Source organism: Podarcis liolepis (genome assembly GCF_965112155.1).
Source record: "Podarcis liolepis genome assembly, chromosome: 2".
Classification (NCBI taxonomy): Eukaryota; Metazoa; Chordata; class Lepidosauria; order Squamata; family Lacertidae; genus Podarcis; species Podarcis liolepis.
This window is the reverse complement of record NC_139555.1, coordinates 14,445,864-14,465,632: the sequence shown is the minus strand read 5'-3', so window position 1 is coordinate 14,465,632 and position 19,769 is coordinate 14,445,864. Positions and strand designations below refer to the sequence as shown.

The 19,769-nt window shown below is 48.7% G+C and overlaps 1 protein-coding gene across 3 annotated transcripts; it reads left to right on the top strand.

Moving 5' to 3' along the window:
* The first annotated feature begins 896 nt into the window (after positions 1-896).
* COQ10A (coenzyme Q10A) lies at positions 897-17,117 on the top strand. Of its 3 annotated transcripts, none has more exons than XR_014522657.1 (6): positions 897-1,102; positions 6,725-6,886; positions 8,086-8,278; positions 9,039-9,140; positions 11,118-12,664; positions 12,809-17,117. XR_014522657.1 is itself a non-coding variant. In XM_083490541.1 (6 exons), the coding sequence occupies exons 1-5, from the start codon at positions 1,023-1,025 to the stop codon at positions 11,283-11,285; spliced, it is 705 nt and encodes a 234-aa protein (XP_083346667.1). In that variant the 5' UTR covers positions 920-1,022; the 3' UTR covers positions 11,286-11,329; positions 13,231-17,117. The 3 variants fall into 3 exon arrangements, 2 of the variants coding, with proteins under 2 accessions (XP_083346666.1, XP_083346667.1); XM_083490541.1 differs by having other exon boundaries at positions 920-1,102; positions 11,118-11,329; positions 13,231-17,117; XM_083490540.1 differs by having other exon boundaries at positions 905-1,102; positions 11,118-17,117.
* Positions 17,118-19,769: the final 2,652 nt, after the last annotated feature.

Below are 19,769 nucleotides of genomic sequence, written 5' to 3'. Positions count from 1 at the left end.
CCCCTCCACCTAATTCACCTTCCACCTGCTCACCACCCGGCCTGATTAACCCTTTATGGAGAATTCAAAAGCTTGCACCCTACTCATTAACATTTCAGTTGCCTTGATGCGGCTTTTGTGCTTTTTTTTTTTAATAATTTTTATTTCAAAAGGGGGGGGGGGCGCGGATGGAACTCCTCGCGCCAGGATGACAGCAGCCCCGACGTGCTGCTTAGCATCCCCTCCAACCAGTGCAGCATCTTAATGTCGTGATTTCCCCCTCTGCATCCCTTTCATAAGTCTATTTTTATAAATCATTTGTCCATCCATAGTTCAAATTTTTACAAGTTTTCTGTCAATCCTACCAATGTATGTAACTCTTGACAATAGCTTTTCAACTAAATTATAAACTCTCCCCATTCTTTATTAAAGAGGTCCCCTCCCTGGTTTCTAATTCTGCCTGTAAGCTTTGCCATCTCGACGTCATTCATCAGTTTTGTTTGCCATTCATCAGTTTTTGTCTGACCCTTAGGATCATCAAGTCCAACCGCCTGCAAAACACAGTCGCAGCAAAAGCAGCCTGGCTCCATCAGTGCCGGATTTCTGCATAAACTAAGCAAAATCTCTTATTTCCGCTGCTGATGCCTTATTTTCGAGGCTGCTGGTCCCATATTTTCAAATCTGTAAGCTGACAGCTACGCCACTGATCCGAAAGCTGCGACCTTTCCCGGAGCCTCCATTCCCTCGCTAAGGCACCATCCCACCACCCTTGCTAGGCCCTCGGCCCTTCGAGGAGCATCAGCAGCAGCAAGAGCGAACTACGTTTCCCATGATGCCTTCGGCTCCCGCCATGCATCGCGCCCGCTCCGCTTCTCCTCGGCCCCTCCCGCCAGTGTGAGGTATGGCAACGCGTTGACGACGCGCTGACGTAAGCGGAGGGGGGTGAGGGTTCACGGAGGCCGGAGCCGGCGTCTGTCTCTGGTAGCTGGCAGAACTGAGGCGGCGGGGAACCGGACGCGCTTCCACCTCAGGCTGCCCCCTTCATGGCGGCCCGCCGGCTCCGGGAAGTCTGGCGACTGGGAGCGCGGGGAGGGCTGAGGCCGCGAGCGCCCCCGACCGGCTGGTGAGCGGGGCAAAGAAAAGGGAGAGGAGGAGGGAGGAGGAGCCTGGGCTGGGCGCAGGTTCAGGGTTGCCACATTCCCCCTCGACAGGCGCTCCTCTGCCTCACACAGCAGGCAAACTCGAAAGGGGAAGCTGCACCCCCCCTCAAAAAATAACCCCTCTAGCGCCTCATTCTCCATGCTGGGAGAAAGACTCGCCTCTCGGCTTTCCTGCCTCCCCAGCTTGGAAGAGGAGCCAGGAGGAAAGGGGAAAGTTGGCAACCCCAAACACTCCCGTCAGAGTTCAAAGGCAACGCGGCGAAAAGGGGCAGGCCCCTTTTCAACAAGAGCCCAGCGGGGGGGGGGGGAGGAGCCTTTGGCAGGTGCTGGTGCATATGGGGGGGAATAATAAGGGGGGCATCCGCCATGCTGTATATGCCCCCCTGCTTTGGCTTTCAATTCAGTGGGGTAGCACTGAGGAGTTTAGGGGCGAATACGCTGCACAGCCCTTGGAAGGTCATCAGAATGCCAAAAGGAGAGGGATTGGAAGGGGAAATGGAGGTTAAATAGATACCTATGCTCGCATATTAAGGGAGGAGGTTATATTGTGCTTGCAGGGTTTCAAGCCCTGAGGCTTCCGGGTATAGGGCGGTATATAAATTCAATGAATAATAATAATAATAATAAGGTTATTGTGAGTTAGGAGGAAGGCCAAGGATAGTGAGAGGGTGGAGGACAAAGAGGTCAGGGAGGAGGTTGTGTTAGTAGCAAAGACGTGCTCAGAGGGCGATGAAGAAGGGTAACAGGTCTGTGCGAACTGACCCACCAAATGGTTAGAGGGGGTTTGGTTAATGGCCGCATCCTTGTAGGGAGCATGGGAAAAGTTGCGTACACACTGCGGTCCATTGAGGGGTTTTATTTCAGGGATGGAGGAGCAGGTGATTATGGGGGAGGGCTGTTAGTAGGAACCCCATTTCTCCAGCTCATGACCCTAATGCTGTTTGCTAGTAAATAACACAGTCTGGGGCTAGTTTGCCTCCTTCTGTTTCTGGTAGCATTCCACCCCCCTCCCAAGAAATGTCTTGTTCCTTTAGCAGAATACACCTGAGGGTCACCAGAATTAAACACTGCCACCAGTGGCAATTACGCTTTTGGTCACTTATGGGTAAAGTACCCCCCTACTTATCTTTTTGTACTCACAATTAAGGTGAGCAAATGAGTTTCTCTGTCCTTCCCGCCCCCGCCCCCCGCCTTTTCAATCCATGTTTGTTTACAGAGTTGTGACTCAGTGCACAGGGACTGGTGGTTTCCTGGATCCGTTTCTCTGGAATAAGACACTCATCTTGTTTCCATGTATTGGTGGAGAACAGTGTGTTGCATATTGGTAGCTGGTGGCATTTACAACTGTGTAATCTCCAAAGAGGTACATGAAAAGGGCAGCTTAATGGAAACTTTCTCTTTAGCTTATGTAAGCATCACTTATTGGAGATGAGAACAAAAGAGAGAACTTGACTTGGGAATAGTTGACTCTCTACAGACCCATGGCTTCTGGTAAGCAATCTATGGTCTTTAGGCTGAGGTTTGCTACTTGTTGGCTTGCTAAAGCTTGCCAGGACTGTGTTGGCTTGAGCAGCAGTGAAGCAAATAAGATCCTAGAACATAGAGTTGGCAGGATAATGCCACATCTTTGCCCTTCAAGCTGGAGAAGGTTGGTAGTGCCTGTTGCTTTAGGAGATCCAGAGTTAAGAGCTGGTGCCACTGGAGTCTTTGGACTCCCTTGGGCCAGATTTCAAGATACACCTGGCTTTTGAACATCCTTCAGTAGGACTGCTTTTCTTGGCTTCTGCATTAGCCCTATTTTTGTTCAGAAGCATACAATGTCTAGATTGCAGGTAGATGTACACAGTTATGCTTTTCTATTGCTGTGTTAGCAACCACTGACTGTGGAGAATAATGTCTTGACATAATGTGCAGTGTTTGACTTCACAGAACACAGCAAGAAAGATAGGAAGATGCCTTGCCCTAGCCTGTCTGGCTCAGTATCGCCTACAATCTCCTTGAGATTGAACATAGGACCTTCTGCCTGCAAGGCAGATGGCTCTACCACTGAGCTATAGCCCTTTCCCCAGCATGGGGATGTTGGAGCCTGTGGAACTGGCTGCTACCAGGTTGTTAATGGTAACACCTTTTGGTGCAAGATTTTGTTTGTACTTGATGTGAATGAGAATATAGAGGTGAGGCATGGCTTGAGACCAGAGAACATAAAAGTTTGTGCACCCGCAAGTGGTGATGGTATGTGAGTTGTCGTTCCTCAGTTTCTTTATGGGGAGTAAGTTGATGGGCTTTGAAGGGCTTTGTGAGGGTTAACCTACTGTGTGCTCTGTCATCCCAGATTAAAAGCACCTGGTTTCACCAGTGGCATGTTGGATTTCCTGTGCTTTAACTTTCTTACGTAACAGTCCTATTCATAAGCACTTGCTTGGCAGCACTCCAAAATAAATGTCCCAGCTAACCTGCTGGGCAGCAATTACTGTAACTGGTCCTTGTTTTTTTCTAGACTGTCCCTGAGTATGCCTCACTGTTCGATGTCAAATGGGCGATCCTTTTGGGCTGATTTGCCTATGAAGCATAGACCCTTGATCTTGCAACATGTTGCTGGATCCATTTCCTGCTTCTCAGACCTTCTCCCACCTTCACAACGCGTGCCGCAAGTTCTCTGAAAGCACTTGCCCTTGTGAAGAGTAATTGCTGGTTCAGCAAAGGACTAGCACACCAATTACCTATTTACTTTCCTCTCATTTACAGAAAAGACTTTAAGGAAACTAAACTCCTGCTGACTTGTGCCAAAAAGACACAGAGCATGATGAAATTGGGTCAAGCATAGAGCTGGGCGGTATATTGATATATCGTCCAAAACCTGGTTTGAAGTCCATATCGTAATAACGGTTTCATAGTTTTTTACCTGGGACGCGGGTGGCGCTGTGGGTAAAAGCCTCAGCGCCTAGGACTTGCCGATCAGAAGGTCGGCGGTTTGAATCCCCGTGGCGGGGTGCGCTCCCGTCGCTCGGTCCCAGCGCCTGCCAACCTAGCAGTTCGAAAGCATGCCCGGGTGCAAGTAGATAAATAGGGACCGCTTACTAGCGGGAAGGTAAACGGCGTTCCGTGTGCTGCGCTGGCTCGCTAGATGCAGCTTGTCACGCTGGCCACGTGACCCGGAAGTGTCTGCGGACAGCGCTGGCTCCCAGCCTCTAGAGTGAGATGAGCGCACAACCCTAGAGTCTGGCAAGACTGGCCCGTATGGGCAGGGGTACCTTTACCTTTACCTTTAGTTTTTTACCTGACAATGTATTGTGAATCATGATGTGTGTGCCCAGCCCTAGTCATGACACTCATCTCCTTAGCCTGTAGTGGGGTTCTCCAGAAACCATACAGGTCCATTTCTTCAGTCCCCTGAGGTCATGATTGCGAGCAGCCTGTAGCTTTGTCCGTTCATGCAAAGTGTACTCTTTTCTTTCCCCTCTGGTATGGAAATTCCTCCTTCCCTGAATAGACTTTCCGCTTGGCACTCTGAGCATTTATTGGTTGACAAGGCAGTTCAGCTGATCCAGTGGGAGGGCTTAGAGTCAATATTGCGTAAGATAAGCCAGCCAGCCAGTACCCATGTGAGAGATGGAAGCTGGCCAGGGCACAAGGTAGTGCAGAGGGCTTGTGTAACCCTGTCTGATGTTTCCTTTCATGTAATTTTGAGCAAGACTTGTGGGATGTGAAGGAGGAAATCATCCACCGCTATCTGTGGGCGTGTCTGGCAGTCCCAGTCAGGGTTCAAGCATTACACTGTCTCTGGAAGAAAGCGTTTGTGACCCAAAAGCAAGATGAGAGATCAGGCAAGGCCAGCCTAAGACACATACTGCCTTGTCTATGCATCTAAGTGGACCCTCCTTCCTTGCTAACTAGTGTAAGGCACAATCCAATGGGAGGTATTGTTGCGGAAGCCCCATTGAAGTGAACAGGAGCTGTGCAAGGTTACTGAAGTGCTCCTGGCAGCTCCTGTTCATGTCTGTGAGCTTTGCCACATGAGTCTGATCTGTCCGTTTTCAACTCTGCTGCCCTTAATAGTATCCAAAATACTTCACCTGAGGCAGCAATCTCACATTTCCCCATTGTAGGGCCATCTGTGGGATGAACTGGTGAGAAACCAACCCCCCCCCCCAATCTCTTAACACTGTAGATCAATGATTTTCAACCAGGGTGCCTTGAATAATGGTCAGGAATGCTGCGGGCAACACTGGCCTCTGTCCCTCTTCCCTTCCCTCGCATCTCTGCCTCCCAAAGGCTTGCACAGCTGTTTGTGGCAGCAGCCCTGGCTACAAGCTCCCCAGGTGAAAGGTGCCTCGGGGGCTGGCCAGGGGGTGCTTCCCAGGTTCCCGTGGGGCAGTGTGAGGAGGCATCTCTCTTTGGGGCAGGAAGGACAGGTCAGAGACCGGGGGGTGGTAGTTAAGGCTGCCCAGAGGACTCCCAAGGATTGGGGAGAGGAGAGGGGTCTGAAGGAACACTCCACAAGGGAGGGTGTTTGAAAAAGGGGTGAGGGGCTGTTAGCTCTGGAGGCAAGGGGTGACAAAACTGGGTTCTGAGCCCCATGGAGTTGCCTCACAATGTAGTTGGTCAAGGGAGCCATGGACCCAAAAAGGTTGAAAATCTCTGCTGTAGATCAAACATAACAGCATCCCAACTACTGTCATACTCCCAGCTGACTAAGTAAAATGCCTGCTTGAAGCCCGCTTGAAAGCAGGAACAGGCAAAAGGAGGTGTTTTTGTCTTTATGACATACACAACTATGTGCTGTCCTTCTGTCCAACCTTGGAGAAGGTCTTGGGGAACACCGAAAAGACCCTGTTTATTACTTTGATGCTGGGGAGGAAGCAGGCTTTTCTTGCACCTTACCTCAGTTTGTCAGCGTGGGTGATAAGCCATATAGTAAGTTATACAGTATTCCTTTATTTCCTTGCATATTTCTCAAACTCAGCATGGTGCAGGTTTGCAAGTTGCTTCAAATACGATGGTGGGTGGTAGCTTAAGCCTGTACATTCTGCTTGGCAGATTGGATGTGCACGGTCTTGGCTCTGAAGACTCAGTCTCACAAATGTAGAGAATGCTCAAGGATATTTTCTTTTTTGGGGGTAGCATTAATATAGGAGCCTCTAGATTAGCAGGGGCCTTTGTCTTTGAAAATTAAATGGTTCTAGAATCAGGCTTGTGTACTCTGCTGATTATTTCTAGACGTGGTATTTTTCAAATTTCATAACAGCAGCAACAACAACAATTTATTTATACCCCACCCATCTGGCTGGGTTTCCTCAGCCACTCCGGGTGGCTTCCAAGAAAATAGTAAAAATGCAATAAAACATCAAGCATTAAAAACTTCCTTAAGTTTTAGGGAATTTAGGGAATTATTCCCTAAGAACACAACTTCAAAAGGGGGTGCTTGGTCATGCTTCCTTGTAACTTATCTATGAGGAAACTCTCAGATTAATGCTCCTGTATTGCTTTCTGCTGGGCATTGAAGAGTGTCCCTTTGGAATTAATCTTCATGAAGGTGTAGTGAATCTCCTGACCGTTGAGTCCAGCTAATCCTGAGGATTTTTCAGTTCCAGGTACATGCCGTCCTGTGGGATTCTGATGATCCGTGCCCCCCAAGCTGTCACCAGTGCCGATTGGGATCTTAGTGCTCAGCACAGCCGGACGTTTATCAACTTTACAGGGCCTTTCACCAACAAACGGAAGGAATATTCGGAAAGGAGGATCCTTGGGTGAGCGGACTTGCTTCACAGGAGGATGAATGAGCTGTGTTTGTGATTAGAACAAAACTGCACCTTGCCTTCTAGTCCAGCATCTGCTTCCCACAATGGCTACCCGGATGCTTCTGGGAAGCCCACAGGGCATTGGGAGGCAATAGCCTCTCCTCTAGTTGTTTCCAAGCAACTGGTTATGGTGCCTCTGATCCAGGCAGTAGTGTATATTTATATATATGTAGCCAGCCATCATCCCTAGCTGCCATGAATCTCCTAATCTTCTGTGAATTTGTCTAAATGCCTTTTGAAGCTGTCCAAGTTGGGGACCCTCCCTCCATTTTGTGAGCGTTGTGAAGTCTTTCCTTTTGTCCATCCCGATTCTCCCGCCATTCATCTTCATTGGATGGTATTGCGTTCTAACAGTACGAAAGAGGGAGAAAACTTGCTTCCTCGACACCATTCAGAATTTTATAAACATCTCACGCCCCATGCGCTGCTTTTTATAAAACGAAGAAGCCCCAAATGTTGGACATAAAGATTGTCCAGCAGCGTAGGCAGTGGCATAGGACTGCAAAGGCAAAGGGTCCGTTCCTAGTTTTGTGTGTGAGTCTGAGGAAGCCACTCAAACTGTGGCCATAGCCACACTTGCCTAGAAGTAGCTCTCAGTCAGTCTGCTTAGAATCAAGGTGTCAATTGTGCTGGGTCTAACCCATAACTTCTGTTTGAGGACTTTTCTGCTTTGCTCTGTATTGGACAAATAAACCCCAAGAATGAAGTATTTGTTCTGATAATAGAGTGTAGGGCATAGGTGCCTTGGATAAATAAGAACAAAGTATGTACCAAACTCCCTCACCTTGTGACTGCAGCAGATAAAATGCATTATATGTCCCACCACCCAAAAGCCCCCAAAGTCCTGGGCTTGAGGAAGAGGGAGGCAATGCTGCCTTAGAAATTCTCTTACCTTAGACATGCTCTGAGCATGACTGTCAAGCTCTGAACTCAGAGCCAGGTTCCAGTATTCTGCATACGTGCAAACCCAGTTGTGATTTCAGCCATCTCCCACTTGCATACCCTCTTCTCAATAAACTCATTGGCCAGTTCAACTAAATAATGGCTTACCTGTTCCCTGTTATGTACATTGTGTGCTGTCACCATCAGGTTGTCAGTGTTATAACAGCTCTGAGGGGCTCCTGAATTAACTCTCTCCTTTCTTGCAGTTACTCCATGCAGGAGATCTATGAAGTTGTGTCCAATGTGGATGAATATAAGGAATTTGTTCCCTGGTGCAAGAAATCAGTGGTGGTCTCTAAGAGGACAGGCCACGTGAAGGCCCAGCTGGAGGTCGGGTTTCCTCCTGTTGTGGAACGTTACACATCCATTGTGACACTGGTGCGGCCCCACCTAGTAAAGGTGAGCTATCATCATCATCATAATTTATTATTTATCCCCACCCATCTGGCTGGGTTTCCCCAGCCACTCTGGGTGGCTCCCAACAGAATATTAAAAACACGATAAAACATCAAACATTAAAAACTTCTCTAAACAGGGCTGCCTTCAGATGTCTTCTAAAAGTCAGATAGTTGTTTATTTCCTTGACATCTGATGGGAGGGCATTCCACAGGGTGGGTGCCACTACTAAGAAGGCCCTCTGCCTGGTTCCCTGTAACCTCACTTCTCGCAGTGAGGGAAGTACCAGAAGGCCCTTGAAGCTGGACCTCAGTGTCTGGGCTGAATGATGGGGGTGGAGATGCTCCTTCAGTTATACTGGGCCAAGGTTGTTTAGGGCTTTAAAAGTCAGCACCAACACTTTGAATTGTGCTTGGAAACGTACTGGGAACCAATGTAGCTACACATTTCTGTGCTATCCAGACTAAAATCTCTTCCATTGGCTAAAATCTCTTTCATTATACAGTACATTGTATAATCAGGAGTACTGATTGCAACAACTCGCCATGTAGAAATTTCAAATGATTAGAGTGCTTAGGAAAGAGGCCTTATCCTAATGCTGACTGATGGCATGCCTGATACAATCTGATGGGTTGCAGGTGAGCTGTAGTCCCAGAGCTGCAATCGGAACCAGGGATGGACACTCTTGTTCTAGCTTATGTGGGTGGGCATGGACGTTGCTAGCAAAATCATTCTCTGATCTCACCTCTGTCCTATATCCCAGGCGGTCTGCACTGATGGGAAGCTCTTCAACCACCTGGAGACCAGCTGGCGTTTCAGCCCTGGCATTCCTGGCTACCCCCGCACGTGCACAGTGGACTTCTCGGTAAGCACACATGGCTATAAAAGTGTTCTCAGGCAGCTCGGCTCCTGTTCCACAAAGGATTCATCGGACTGTGCCAGCAAGGGGTGGGCTTATTCCTTTGCAACAGAAAGAAAGGTGCTTGCCTGTGATGAAGCCCAAGCATTAGTCAGCCAAGGAAGCAAATGTTCTTTTCATGAGCAGAAACTGTGTGTACAGAAGGGCCAGAGCTCGAGTGTTGTGTCTCCTGGGTTCACTTTTTGTCTCTTAGAGAGCAGGTGAGAGCCAAAACTCCTGACTTCTTAATGAGTGTGACTTTGAGGAAGTTTTTGATCCTAAAGTGTGACCTTCTGTGGAGGTGTGAACGCTTGCTATGGGATACTTAACCTCCTCTTCTCCTCTCAATCTTCTTGTGCGTTCCACAAGGCAGAGATGGGTCTGTTCCTCAGCACCACTACCATTGCTGCTGCCTCTAAATCAGGCATCCCCAAACTCGGCCCTCCAGCTGTTTTGGGACTACAATTCCCATCATCCCTGACCACTGGTCCCATTAGCTAGGGATAATGGGAGTTGTAGTCCCAAAACAAGTGGAGGGCGGAGTTTCGGGATGCCTGCTCTAAACAATCCCAGCTGGTGTGACAAGCTCACTCTGCGTCACTTCGTGTGGTCGTCTAATTTTGTGATGCTTAAGGACTAATGAAGCAACATCCTATTTTTGAATGATGATAATGAGGCAGGGCAAAGTGCCTTCCTTAGGGGTCAAATGTGGGATTGCACAAATCTCATACTCTTCCCTCAACCTTGCAATGCACCATTGGTTCTTTGTTTCTTTTCCGTTGCGTCTCTAAAATGGTGCTATTGTCTTAGAATAGCTGGGATAGATTCTGGAGGACAGCTCCATCTCGGAGAAGCTCCTTAGGTTATCAGAAGATGAGAGAAATGGGGGCAGATAAGGAATTATACTCCTTTCTGTCATTCCCGCCCCCCCATCTGCCTTCCTCCCCTCCCCTCCCCCTGTCTGAGACAGGGTCTACAAGATGGTACTGGGCATCTTAGAGAGACTGGCAAGGTTTCTCTTGGGTGATGCCTTGTTGCACAAGATAGTGCTGTCCTTGAGCAACTTTACAAGTCCCACTAGGATGTCAAATTTTTCCTCATCTGTGAGTGGAAAAGGTGGGCTGAGCAGAAGTCCAGATGTGAACTCCCATCTCTTGCCAGCAATAAGATGGCTGCACATGTTGGAGGATATTTTCACCATCCTAGGGATACTGTTTCTTCACAGGTGGCTTAATGTAAATGAGGGATGGGAAGCCTGTGGCTTTTGAGACGCTGGCAGCTCATTTGTCATCCTTGACCATTGGCCGTGCTGGCTGGGTCTGCACAGCTGCAGGTTTCTTGCACCTTGCTCTCGCCATTATCTTCTGATGTGCCCAGTAACAAAATGATCTCTGCCAATCACGCGTGCTGCACTTGGGGAGTTGCAAACCCTTTGGGAATATCAGCTGCAGGGCACTTTACAGAGCAGGGCTTTTCATATCTGTCACAGGAAGATTCCCTCCCACCCTTCCCCATATATTCACAGTACTAAAAGGTAAAGGTACCCCTGACCATTAGGTCCAGGCGCAGACAACTCTGGGGTTGCACGCTCATCTCGCTCTATAGGCTGAGGGAGCTGGCGTTTGTCCGCAAACAGCTTCCGGGTCATGTGGCCAGCATGACTAAGCCGCTTCTGGCGAAGCAGAGCAGCACACGGAAACACTGTTTACCTTCCTGCCGGAAGGTGCTTTTGAACTGCTAGGTGGGCAGGAGCAGGGACCGAACAACGGGAGCTCACCCTGTCGCGGGGATTCGAACTGCCGACCTTCTGATTGGCAAGCCCTAGGCTCTGAGGTTTAGACCACAGCGCCACCCGCGTCCCTTATGCACAGTACTAGAATGCACCCCCCCCCAGCTTTGAAAGAGCTATGAGACGGCAGACTAATGCTCTTCCTCTCTCCCCAGATTTCCTTCGAGTTCCGCTCCCTGCTGCACTCGCAGCTGGCTACCGTTTTCTTCGACGAGGTGGTCAAACAGATGGTCGCTGCTTTTGAACGCCGGGCGGCAAAGAACTACGGTCCCGAGACCCGCATTCCCCGAGAGCTCATGTTCCACGAGATCCACCAGACGTGAAGGGCTCCCTGCTGCTTTGGTGGCCACGCGGACACTGCGCTGGGGTGTGCACTCATGGCTTCCTCAGCCCCTCTGTTTTTATCTATTTATTTGGTTTCTCCTGGTATCCTGTCTTAATTTATCCACTGGGCCTGGTGTGATGAAGAGAGACTTTTTCCTAAGGAAAGGGCCAGGTGGTCATGTTACCTCCGGAGCAACCTCTTAACTGTCTGTTTTGCCTAGTCATGCTCTTATGCTGGGTCATACATACATATTTCGTTTTGTAGGACTTTCTTTGAAGCCCTTCTCCTCCCCTCCCCCTTAATCCCCCAGTCTGCAGATCGTTTCCCATCCCATTCTCCACCTATTTTGTATGTGCCAGCATGGCCGGTCTTAGGTTGAGGACAGTGCCGAACCCTGTTTCTCTGGGGAACAAGGGGTGGCGGAAGCTCACAGCATGTGGTTGTATCCTCTCTTTCTGTGCCTAGTGAAGGGCCCATTGGAAATCGTGCCTCGCAAATCACTTGTTTTAAAAAAAAGGAAAGGAAGAAAGCCCTGACCTGGACTGCCCCTTGACAATAGAGAATAAGCGTGGAGAGGCTGTACTTTTTGTCTGGCAGTCTCCTTAGCTGTTAGTGGTTGGATTTGCAAGACTCTGCTGGTTGAACGTTGGTTTGGAGTGCAGTAGCGGAAATGCAGGCATGGCGGAGGGGAGCAGGCAAGCAGTGCAGAGTGGCTGGTGTCTGTTACTGAGGGTAGAGGGTGCTCTGCAGTTGCTGCTTTCTTTGAGGCTGTGCAAAGCTAACATCGTACTTGTGCTGAAACATCAGGCTGGGATTCTTCTCCCTTGCCCAAACAGTACCATAAGCTTTGTTCATCACTAGGCTATCTAAGGGAGATTTGCATCCAGCCAGCTGCCCTGTGTCTTCCTTTCGGTTGATAGAAGAGTGCAGAGTAGCAAAAGATGTGTGCCAAATAAAGGGCCAAGGGGGAGATATGGCCCTCTTGGAGCCGGAATAGTTTTAGAAATGTTAGAAGACACACTCCAAATGGGTGCACATTTGCGGTGGGGGTGCGGGGAGAGAAGGGAAGCAGAATTACTTGTTGGGAGTTCAACCAGAGTTTTCTGCAAAAGTTCAGATTCCTCTGTCCTCCTGTTTCATTAAAACCCATGTCCAACCCTCTTGAAACGTCACCTAAAACCCAGAGGTGGATGTCTTGGTTGCAGCCTTTTGAAGTGCCATGCCTAAGGCATCTTTGGGATTATTGAGGCAATGGGTTGCACAAGCCTGCCAGCGCTCGCCACAGCACCATAGTTGCGTTCTGCTTTGCATTATGGGAATGGCATATAGCATTATCAGGCTGGGGGCTGCTGCTTTGAGGACAGGACTCCCACCTGCGCAGAAGCATGGTCCCTCTTCCACCAAATATTTCCACACAGGGAGAGTGACTATGCCTTGTGCAGCCCACTTGAGATAAAGCGCCACCCGTGGGAAGTGATGAGCATGCCACTGTCTGCAGCTGGCTTGTGGGAAGGTGCTTAGTTGGGGGGTGTATTCTGAGTCTTGGCCCCATTGAAAGCTGCAAGTTGAGACCAACCTTGCCTGCCCAGCAGCTGTTCCTAAAATTGCCTCCTGTTCCCATGACCACCATTGTGGGTCTCCCAAAACCCCACCCTGCACTTTTCCCCGGTGCAGACATCCATTTGTCTTGCCTATTTTGCTGTAAACTCGGTACCCTGTTTTGAGCTGGAAAAGGAGTTTATCTACGTTTAGACGCACATTTTGCACAAGCGATGTGGACACAAACACATGACTGCTGGGGTTGAGCCCTGCAATGTGGGCCTGGGGTATTCCAGGCCCTGTTGCTTCCAAGTTTCCGGATGCCAGAGTGTTTGTGTGCCTGCTTTTATGAAGATGTCACGTTGCATAACATGGGGTGAGAGTGATCACTATGTTTTTCACAGATTCCTGTGGCTCTCTGTTCAGCGGAAGGAGGAAGATAGGTTAAAACTGCAGGTTGAGGGAAATAAAGTAGGTGGATGAACCTTGGGCCTTGCTTTGTTTGTGCCCATTGAGCAGCCAGATCACCCTACTTGCTCCAATGTGAGGTGTAGATCTGCCATACCTGCCCTTGGAGGGGAGGGGCTTGAAGTTGGCTTTGTAACAGAGGCTTGCCTTACATGTGTTACAAGTCCTTGCTCTCTGAGCTTTCCTCTTCAGAACCAGGATCCCTGGACCAGTGATGGGGTCATGGCCAGAAGCCAGCCATGTTTGGGTAGCGGGAGGCATATGGACCATTGGGAACATGACCCCCTTTTTCTTCATAAAGTAGGGGGGGCGCTGCTGTGGCATAGATACCTGAGCAATCTCCTGTCGAGGCTGCTAGGTATTGCCCATTGTACAATGGATGGCTTCCTTTTTTCTCTGACCACGGGTTTCATGGCTTCGCTTTTCCTCCAAAGAATGCAAGAATAGTTTGGGCTTCTATCCCAAATTGACTGCGTTGCTATCATTGTAATGGCTCTGGAAACAACCACCCACTTCCTGTGCTGAGCTAGAAACCCAGTTTTGGAGGCAGCTCCAAAGGCTTCATACTCGCCATTGGTTTTGCATACCAATTGGCTCCATGCAGTTACGCTGCGATCTCCCAAACTGTATAGATTTGACTGTGCAGTGGGTGTCCTGTGCTGAGATGTTCCCTCGGCAACTCTCCCCAAATCTTTCATTTGTAAAAGTGGTCTTTCCTTCCGTGCTCCCAAAATTGCCAGCTTTTACCGACCGAAGGGGGCTTGTTTCCAAAGAACATCCTCCTTCTGCTTTTCTGAGCCGCTGAGACTATTTACTTGCTCTTTATCCCAGTTTCTGCTGTTATCCTGTAAGAACAAACAGGCCTGCTCCATGGAATGCATATACAAGGCAGTGATCTTTTCAGAGTCCTCAGGGAGGAAAGGCTTGCATTTCTAAGACCGGTATTTCCAGAATGCTTCTCTGAGCAAATAGTTCCTTTTGTAGTAATAAAAGGCAATAAGCGCTAGTGAGGAAGCTGCTCCGAGAGGAAGTCATTAACAATAGCACGCTTCTAACCTGCTCTGCTAAGCATGTCCTGTGCTATATTCATGAAAAAGTGTCACTTTAGAACGCCACTTGGCTGCCCTTGTTACATCTGAATTTAATGGAGGTACATTTGGGTGGGCTGGCAGGAATGTTTTATATTTCTATCCAAGGAACCTGCCCTTGCATCCAAGTCTGGCAAAGTGACCAGCGTGGCACAAGGGCTAGCGCACAAATTTCTCTGTCTACACACGTTCAGGAAGAACCAGCCTGAACTCTCACGTTTACACGAGGATCAGGTGCATAGAAGAGGGACTGTGATTTCAGCTGGGAGAGCCCTGGCTTCAAATCCCGTTTCAGGCGTGCTCTGTTTGAAGGTGATTTGGGGTCAAGTTGGCTGTATATACCTACCATAAAATTTGGATTTGCGGATGCAGGGAAGGCTTTTTAAAGCTGACTAAAGCGTATTTCAGAAATACTTCTGTGATATTGGCGCCTGGACTGCCTGGCAGTCTCACGACAGTTGCTGCTGTTTGCAGCCTTCGCCAATAAGATGAGCAATCTTATTCATGCTTACTTGGAAGTAATTACTATTGAACTTGGTGGGACTTACTTCTGTGTAAATATGGTTAGGCCACTGTGCCAGAGGCTGGGGGACGCAAGAGGCTTTGAGTAGCACAAGGAACTTGTAGTTATCATAAGCAAGCTTACTTTTCACTGCAAGGGGGTGGAAGGTGCATTCAACAAAGTGAATGAGAGGATCTCATTGTCTCCAGTTGCACAATTTATTCAAATCACAAAATTCTTTTCTGCTGGGAGGAGGGAGAGGGAATGATGACATGGTAGCAGCTTCAGAGCCCAAAATGTATTGACTCCTTTGCTTCTAATGCAGAGACCCAACCGCCGCTCTGCAAAGCTGGTTTCTTCTGGACAGTGCTGCCTGCATACCTCCCTTGAATTTGGACTCTAACCTCCAGAACAATGCTGCCAGGGCAGAGGCTAGCTTTAAAGTGGGTTCCTTTGGCACAGACTTCTGCCCCAAAAGTTTGCTGCACGTTGCGCTTCAAAGCAATTCCGCCATTGCCAAACAAAACAGCAGTGCGTCTTGGTTCCTGAGCCTCGTGCTCACTGTAGTTCTCTTCTGCAGCTATGAACGGAAACTCAGAAAGGTGCTCAACGTGTCTAGTGGTCATCATTTTAAATTGAAAATGGGCAGCCTTGCATTTAGGCATTTGCCAAGCAGGGATGAAGCCCGGTTCACCAAGACATTATAAGGCACCAAGGAGAAGGAACTAGCGGTTCTGTTACTTTGAATCATCGTGACCTTGATCCGTGATTTAATAAATTGTGTTTGCTGCAGTCTGTGTACCACACTCCCTTTAAAATGCAAGAGCTAAGATAGTTCATGGGGCGGATTCTGCTGAAGGTTGTAGTGTTCAAGTCCCATGCAGAGGACAGGAATGTTAAGGCCCCGCTAACTTCATTTGCAGTGGAGAACATAATTCTTTATTGACACCAGACGTACAAGCAGATGTTGTGTCCTGGGTTGATGCTTGTTTAACGTTCCAGGTTTCTTGTCATTACTTCCTCAGCTTTTACATTCTTAACAAGAGCTTTGCCTTCATTGGAGACATTTTGGCCCTATACATCTATATATCTACTGCAGAAAAATCAGCAATGCCGTTTGTTGCTTGTGTTAGTATCTTCCTTTAGAGAGACCAGGTGGTTCTCTATCTACTTTTATTTCACTGCCCCCTGCCTGTCCCCATGAACCTGGACTTTTAAGCCTCTCTGGGCACCTCATGTTTAAACCTTGTACCTGCTGCTCCCCTCCAGTCGGCAAAGCGATTGTGTCCTAAACATTGCAGTGCCTTCTGCTCCTACCTGTATCATCATCAGGGCTGCGGCTGCCTCATGCTACTTAGCCTGGTATGTGCTACCTCAGCTTGTAAGAAGGGGGGGGGGGTATTTCCAGAAGAAGGAAAGGGGAATAGAAAATGAGATTATGCACAGTAAGAGGAAATCATCATTGTGTTCTACCCTTTTAACTGTGAATCTTATTTGATAGCTGCAAAATCTGTCCAAGAATGTTCAAAGACTGAACCAATGCATATACTTTCCACAGCTGGATTTGCTTGATAAGTATATATTTGGTACCTATTGCATCAATATTCTTTGAAGGCATAGGAAATGTTATGCTTCATCATTAGTGCCTAAGCCAGAGCTTTCCAAACTCTGCTTTGCAACGTGTTAAGTGTGTCGGCTGCAATGTGTAGGTGTGTTGCATGAACGCTCCCCACGCTCCTCCCAGGGCTGGAGAGGGGTTATTTAAACCTTGGTTTGCTACTAAAACTGAATGGCTGTGTCGCGAAAAGATGCATGTCTAAAAAGTGTCACCAACATGCAAAGCTCTGGCTTAAGCCTTCAATTTAGCACAGAATGCATGGCTGCTGAGTGTGTGGAGAGAAGGTTGGGTATAAGCCTAGTTTGGCTTATATACTTAGGGCTGTGCTTTACAGCATGGGTGGTGACAACTGGCAATACCTATAGCACAAGGTCAAGACAAACACTGAACATGGAAAGGCAGACCATGGTGTAATTGCAAAACTATGGAGTACAACATCCCCATCCCCACCCCTCTGAGTCCTCAACTAGGTCAGGACCCAGAACTGTCAGGCATGGCGAGATGCAACGTGGGTTCTACCTTCGAAAATTCTGGTGACTATGCTGCTGCAGCAGCAGATGGCAAATCACAACAGCTATGTTCTCCTCCGAATAAGTATTTTTTTTCAAAAGGAAAGCTGACTACTGTATTTTTCCGTGTATAAGACAATATTTTTTCCTTAGAAATAGTAGCCAAAAATTGTGGGTCGTTTTATACATGGATAGCAGAGGGGGGATGGGTGATTGGTGTCAGCAGGTAGCAGGAGATTGGCAGCAGTGATTGGGTGTGTGATTGGTTGCTGTGGCAAGGCCTGCTGACGACTGGCTGTGGCAATTGGGCGTTGATTTACGGCAGCGGTGAGGTGTGCATGCAATCAGCTGTGGTTGTATCGAGTGGGCAGGTGGGCTTTTGATGGTGAGCGTGCAGGCGATTGCTGGCCGCGACGATGTGTGCGATTTGCAGTGTTGGGCAGTCTGTAGAGCAATTGGTGGCGATGATGCCACCCTCCTCCCCCGCAAATAGCTCCATAACTCTGGGCAATCTCTCCCTAAAAGAAGCTCAGCAACTTTTGGCAATTTCCCCCTCAAATTTTTTTGCTGCAGTCCCAAAAAATAAGGGTCCTCTTATACATGGGGGCGTGTTATACACGGAAATACATGGTAGTTTCTGCATTACAAGCAGCCAGTGTGCTTTTATAGCAGGTGTAAAGGTAAAGGACCCCTGGACAGTTAAGTCCAGTTGAATTTGACCATGGGGTGTTGCGCTCATCTCTGCTTTCAGGCCAAGGGAGCCGGCGTTTGTCCACAGACAGCTTTCTGGGTCATGTGGCCAGCATGACTAAACTGCTTCTGGCACAATGGAATACCGTGACAGAAGCCAGCGCACACAGAAACATCATTTATCTTCCCGCCACAGTGGTACCTATTTATCTCCTTGCACTGGTGTAATTTCAAACTGTTAGCTTGGCAGGAGCTGGCACAGAGCAACAGGAGCTCACCCTGTCGCACGGATTCGAATTGCCGACCTTACGATCAGCAAGCCCAAGAGGCTCAGTAGTTTAGACCTCTGTGCCACCTGCATCCCTACAGCAGTTGTACAAGGCCATCATCCATCAGACCACAAAGCCTCTGACACCTGGACCATAATTTGGATGTACAGTGAAGTTTCCAGTAGGGCTTAGAGCTACAATCCTTCTGGGACCTACCACTTCAAACTGCAGCTGAATGGTCACCTTTGAATACTTCCCTCTATGAAAGCAGGAATAGGTGTTGACATGAGGGCATACTAGCAAGACCCACCTTCTGCTCAAAGGAGGACTGCATCGTGTGACTTTATGAAATGTGCTAATCCTAGGTTAGGACTGCAGCACATTTCTTTGCTGAAACAGGGCTGTGTTCTCATACCACAGCCTCCATTTCCTGGCACAACCACGAGGGAACCCAGCTATTTATAGATGCCTTCTGGGAACGTCATTCCAGATGGGCTCAGAACCATCGCCCTTCTCTACAGGCAGCAGCTGTTGGCTTCTTACCAACGTGTGCACGGTGTCCTTCAAGGGAAGGGAAGGCTTGCCCAAGGTCAGCTGGGGGCACGGCTGGGACTTGATCCTCGATTTTTAACCTCTGCACTCTAAATGCAGGTCGGCAGCAGGAGAACCCGGAAGCCACTTTTATTCCATGCGCTCCCAAGTTAAATTATTGGCAGGTGTGGATTTGTGGCCACTCAAAGCTGTTAGGCCCAGTTCAGTGCAGACTACATTTGTGCTTGCGGATTAGCACATGAGCAATATGAGGAGGGGTCATGGCTCAGTGACACAGCACGTGCTCTGCATGCAAAAGGTCACAGGTTCGATTCTGTAGCCTCTCCAGCAAAGCTTAAGGAACTTCTTTGCCCAAGATGCTGGAGGAGGCGCTGCCACAAAACACACCTTTCTTTGCAGCAGCAGCACACACCCCCCATCTACCAGGGCTTCTACTTTGTCTTTTGAAAGCAAGGTGTTTCCCAGCTCAGTGTTTTGGTAGAATAAAAAGCTCAACAAAAATAACAGTAATCCTACTGAACACACAGGGGCTTGTGAAGAGGGCGAAGGTCACTACCCTATACACAGGCATACAAGCAAGGAACCAAAGTCACTTTCTGCAGCTTGAACCGTTAAGTCAAAGGAGAAGTAACTGCTACAGTTTCCCCAGTCTGCCACCTACTTTCCAGTGGAAGGTTTTGGTTACCTAACTAAAAACAGAGCCAGCTGCTATCAAAAAATGCTAAGGACCAACACTAGGGTTTTCCTCACAACCACGGCACAATGCTGAGAAATCTAGAAACAAATCAAGCACACGCATCGCAAATGTACATTTTTGGGGGGTAAAAGTATGGTTTGTAGGTTGCCACTGTGTGCACGTAAAGGTAAAGACCCTTGACCATTAGGTCCAGTCGTGGCCGACTCTGGGGTTGCGGCGGTCATTCGCTTTATTGGCCAAGGGAGCCGGCATACAGCTTCCGGGTCATGGGGCCAGCATGACTAAGCCGCTTCTGGCGAACTAGAGCAGCGCACGGAAACGCCGTTTACCTTCCCACCAGAGGGGTACTTATTTATCTACTTGCACTTTGATGTGCTTTTGAACTGCTAGGTTGGCAGGAGCAGGGACCGAGCAATGGGAGCTCACCCCGTCACAGGGATTCAAACCACGACCTTCTGATCGGCAAGTCCTAGGCTCTGTAGTTTAACCCACAGCGCCACCCGCGTCCCCTGTGTGCACATACACATACAATATTCCATGTCCATGCTTG

What these genes read in the sequence shown, in the direction of transcription:
- COQ10A (XM_083490540.1), top strand. Translation starts at nt 1,023, where the DNA reads ATGGCGGCCCGCCGGCTCCGGGAAGTCTGGCGACTGGGAGCGCGGGGA. An exon ending in CGAGCGCCCCCGACCGGCTG is followed by an intron (nt 1,103 to 6,724) that starts GTGAGCGGGGCA and finishes AGGATTTTTCAG; the next exon opens with TTCCAGGTACATGCCGTCCT. An exon ending in TGCGGCCCCACCTAGTAAAG is followed by an intron (nt 8,279 to 9,038) that starts GTGAGCTATCAT and finishes CCTATATCCCAG; the next exon opens with GCGGTCTGCACTGATGGGAA.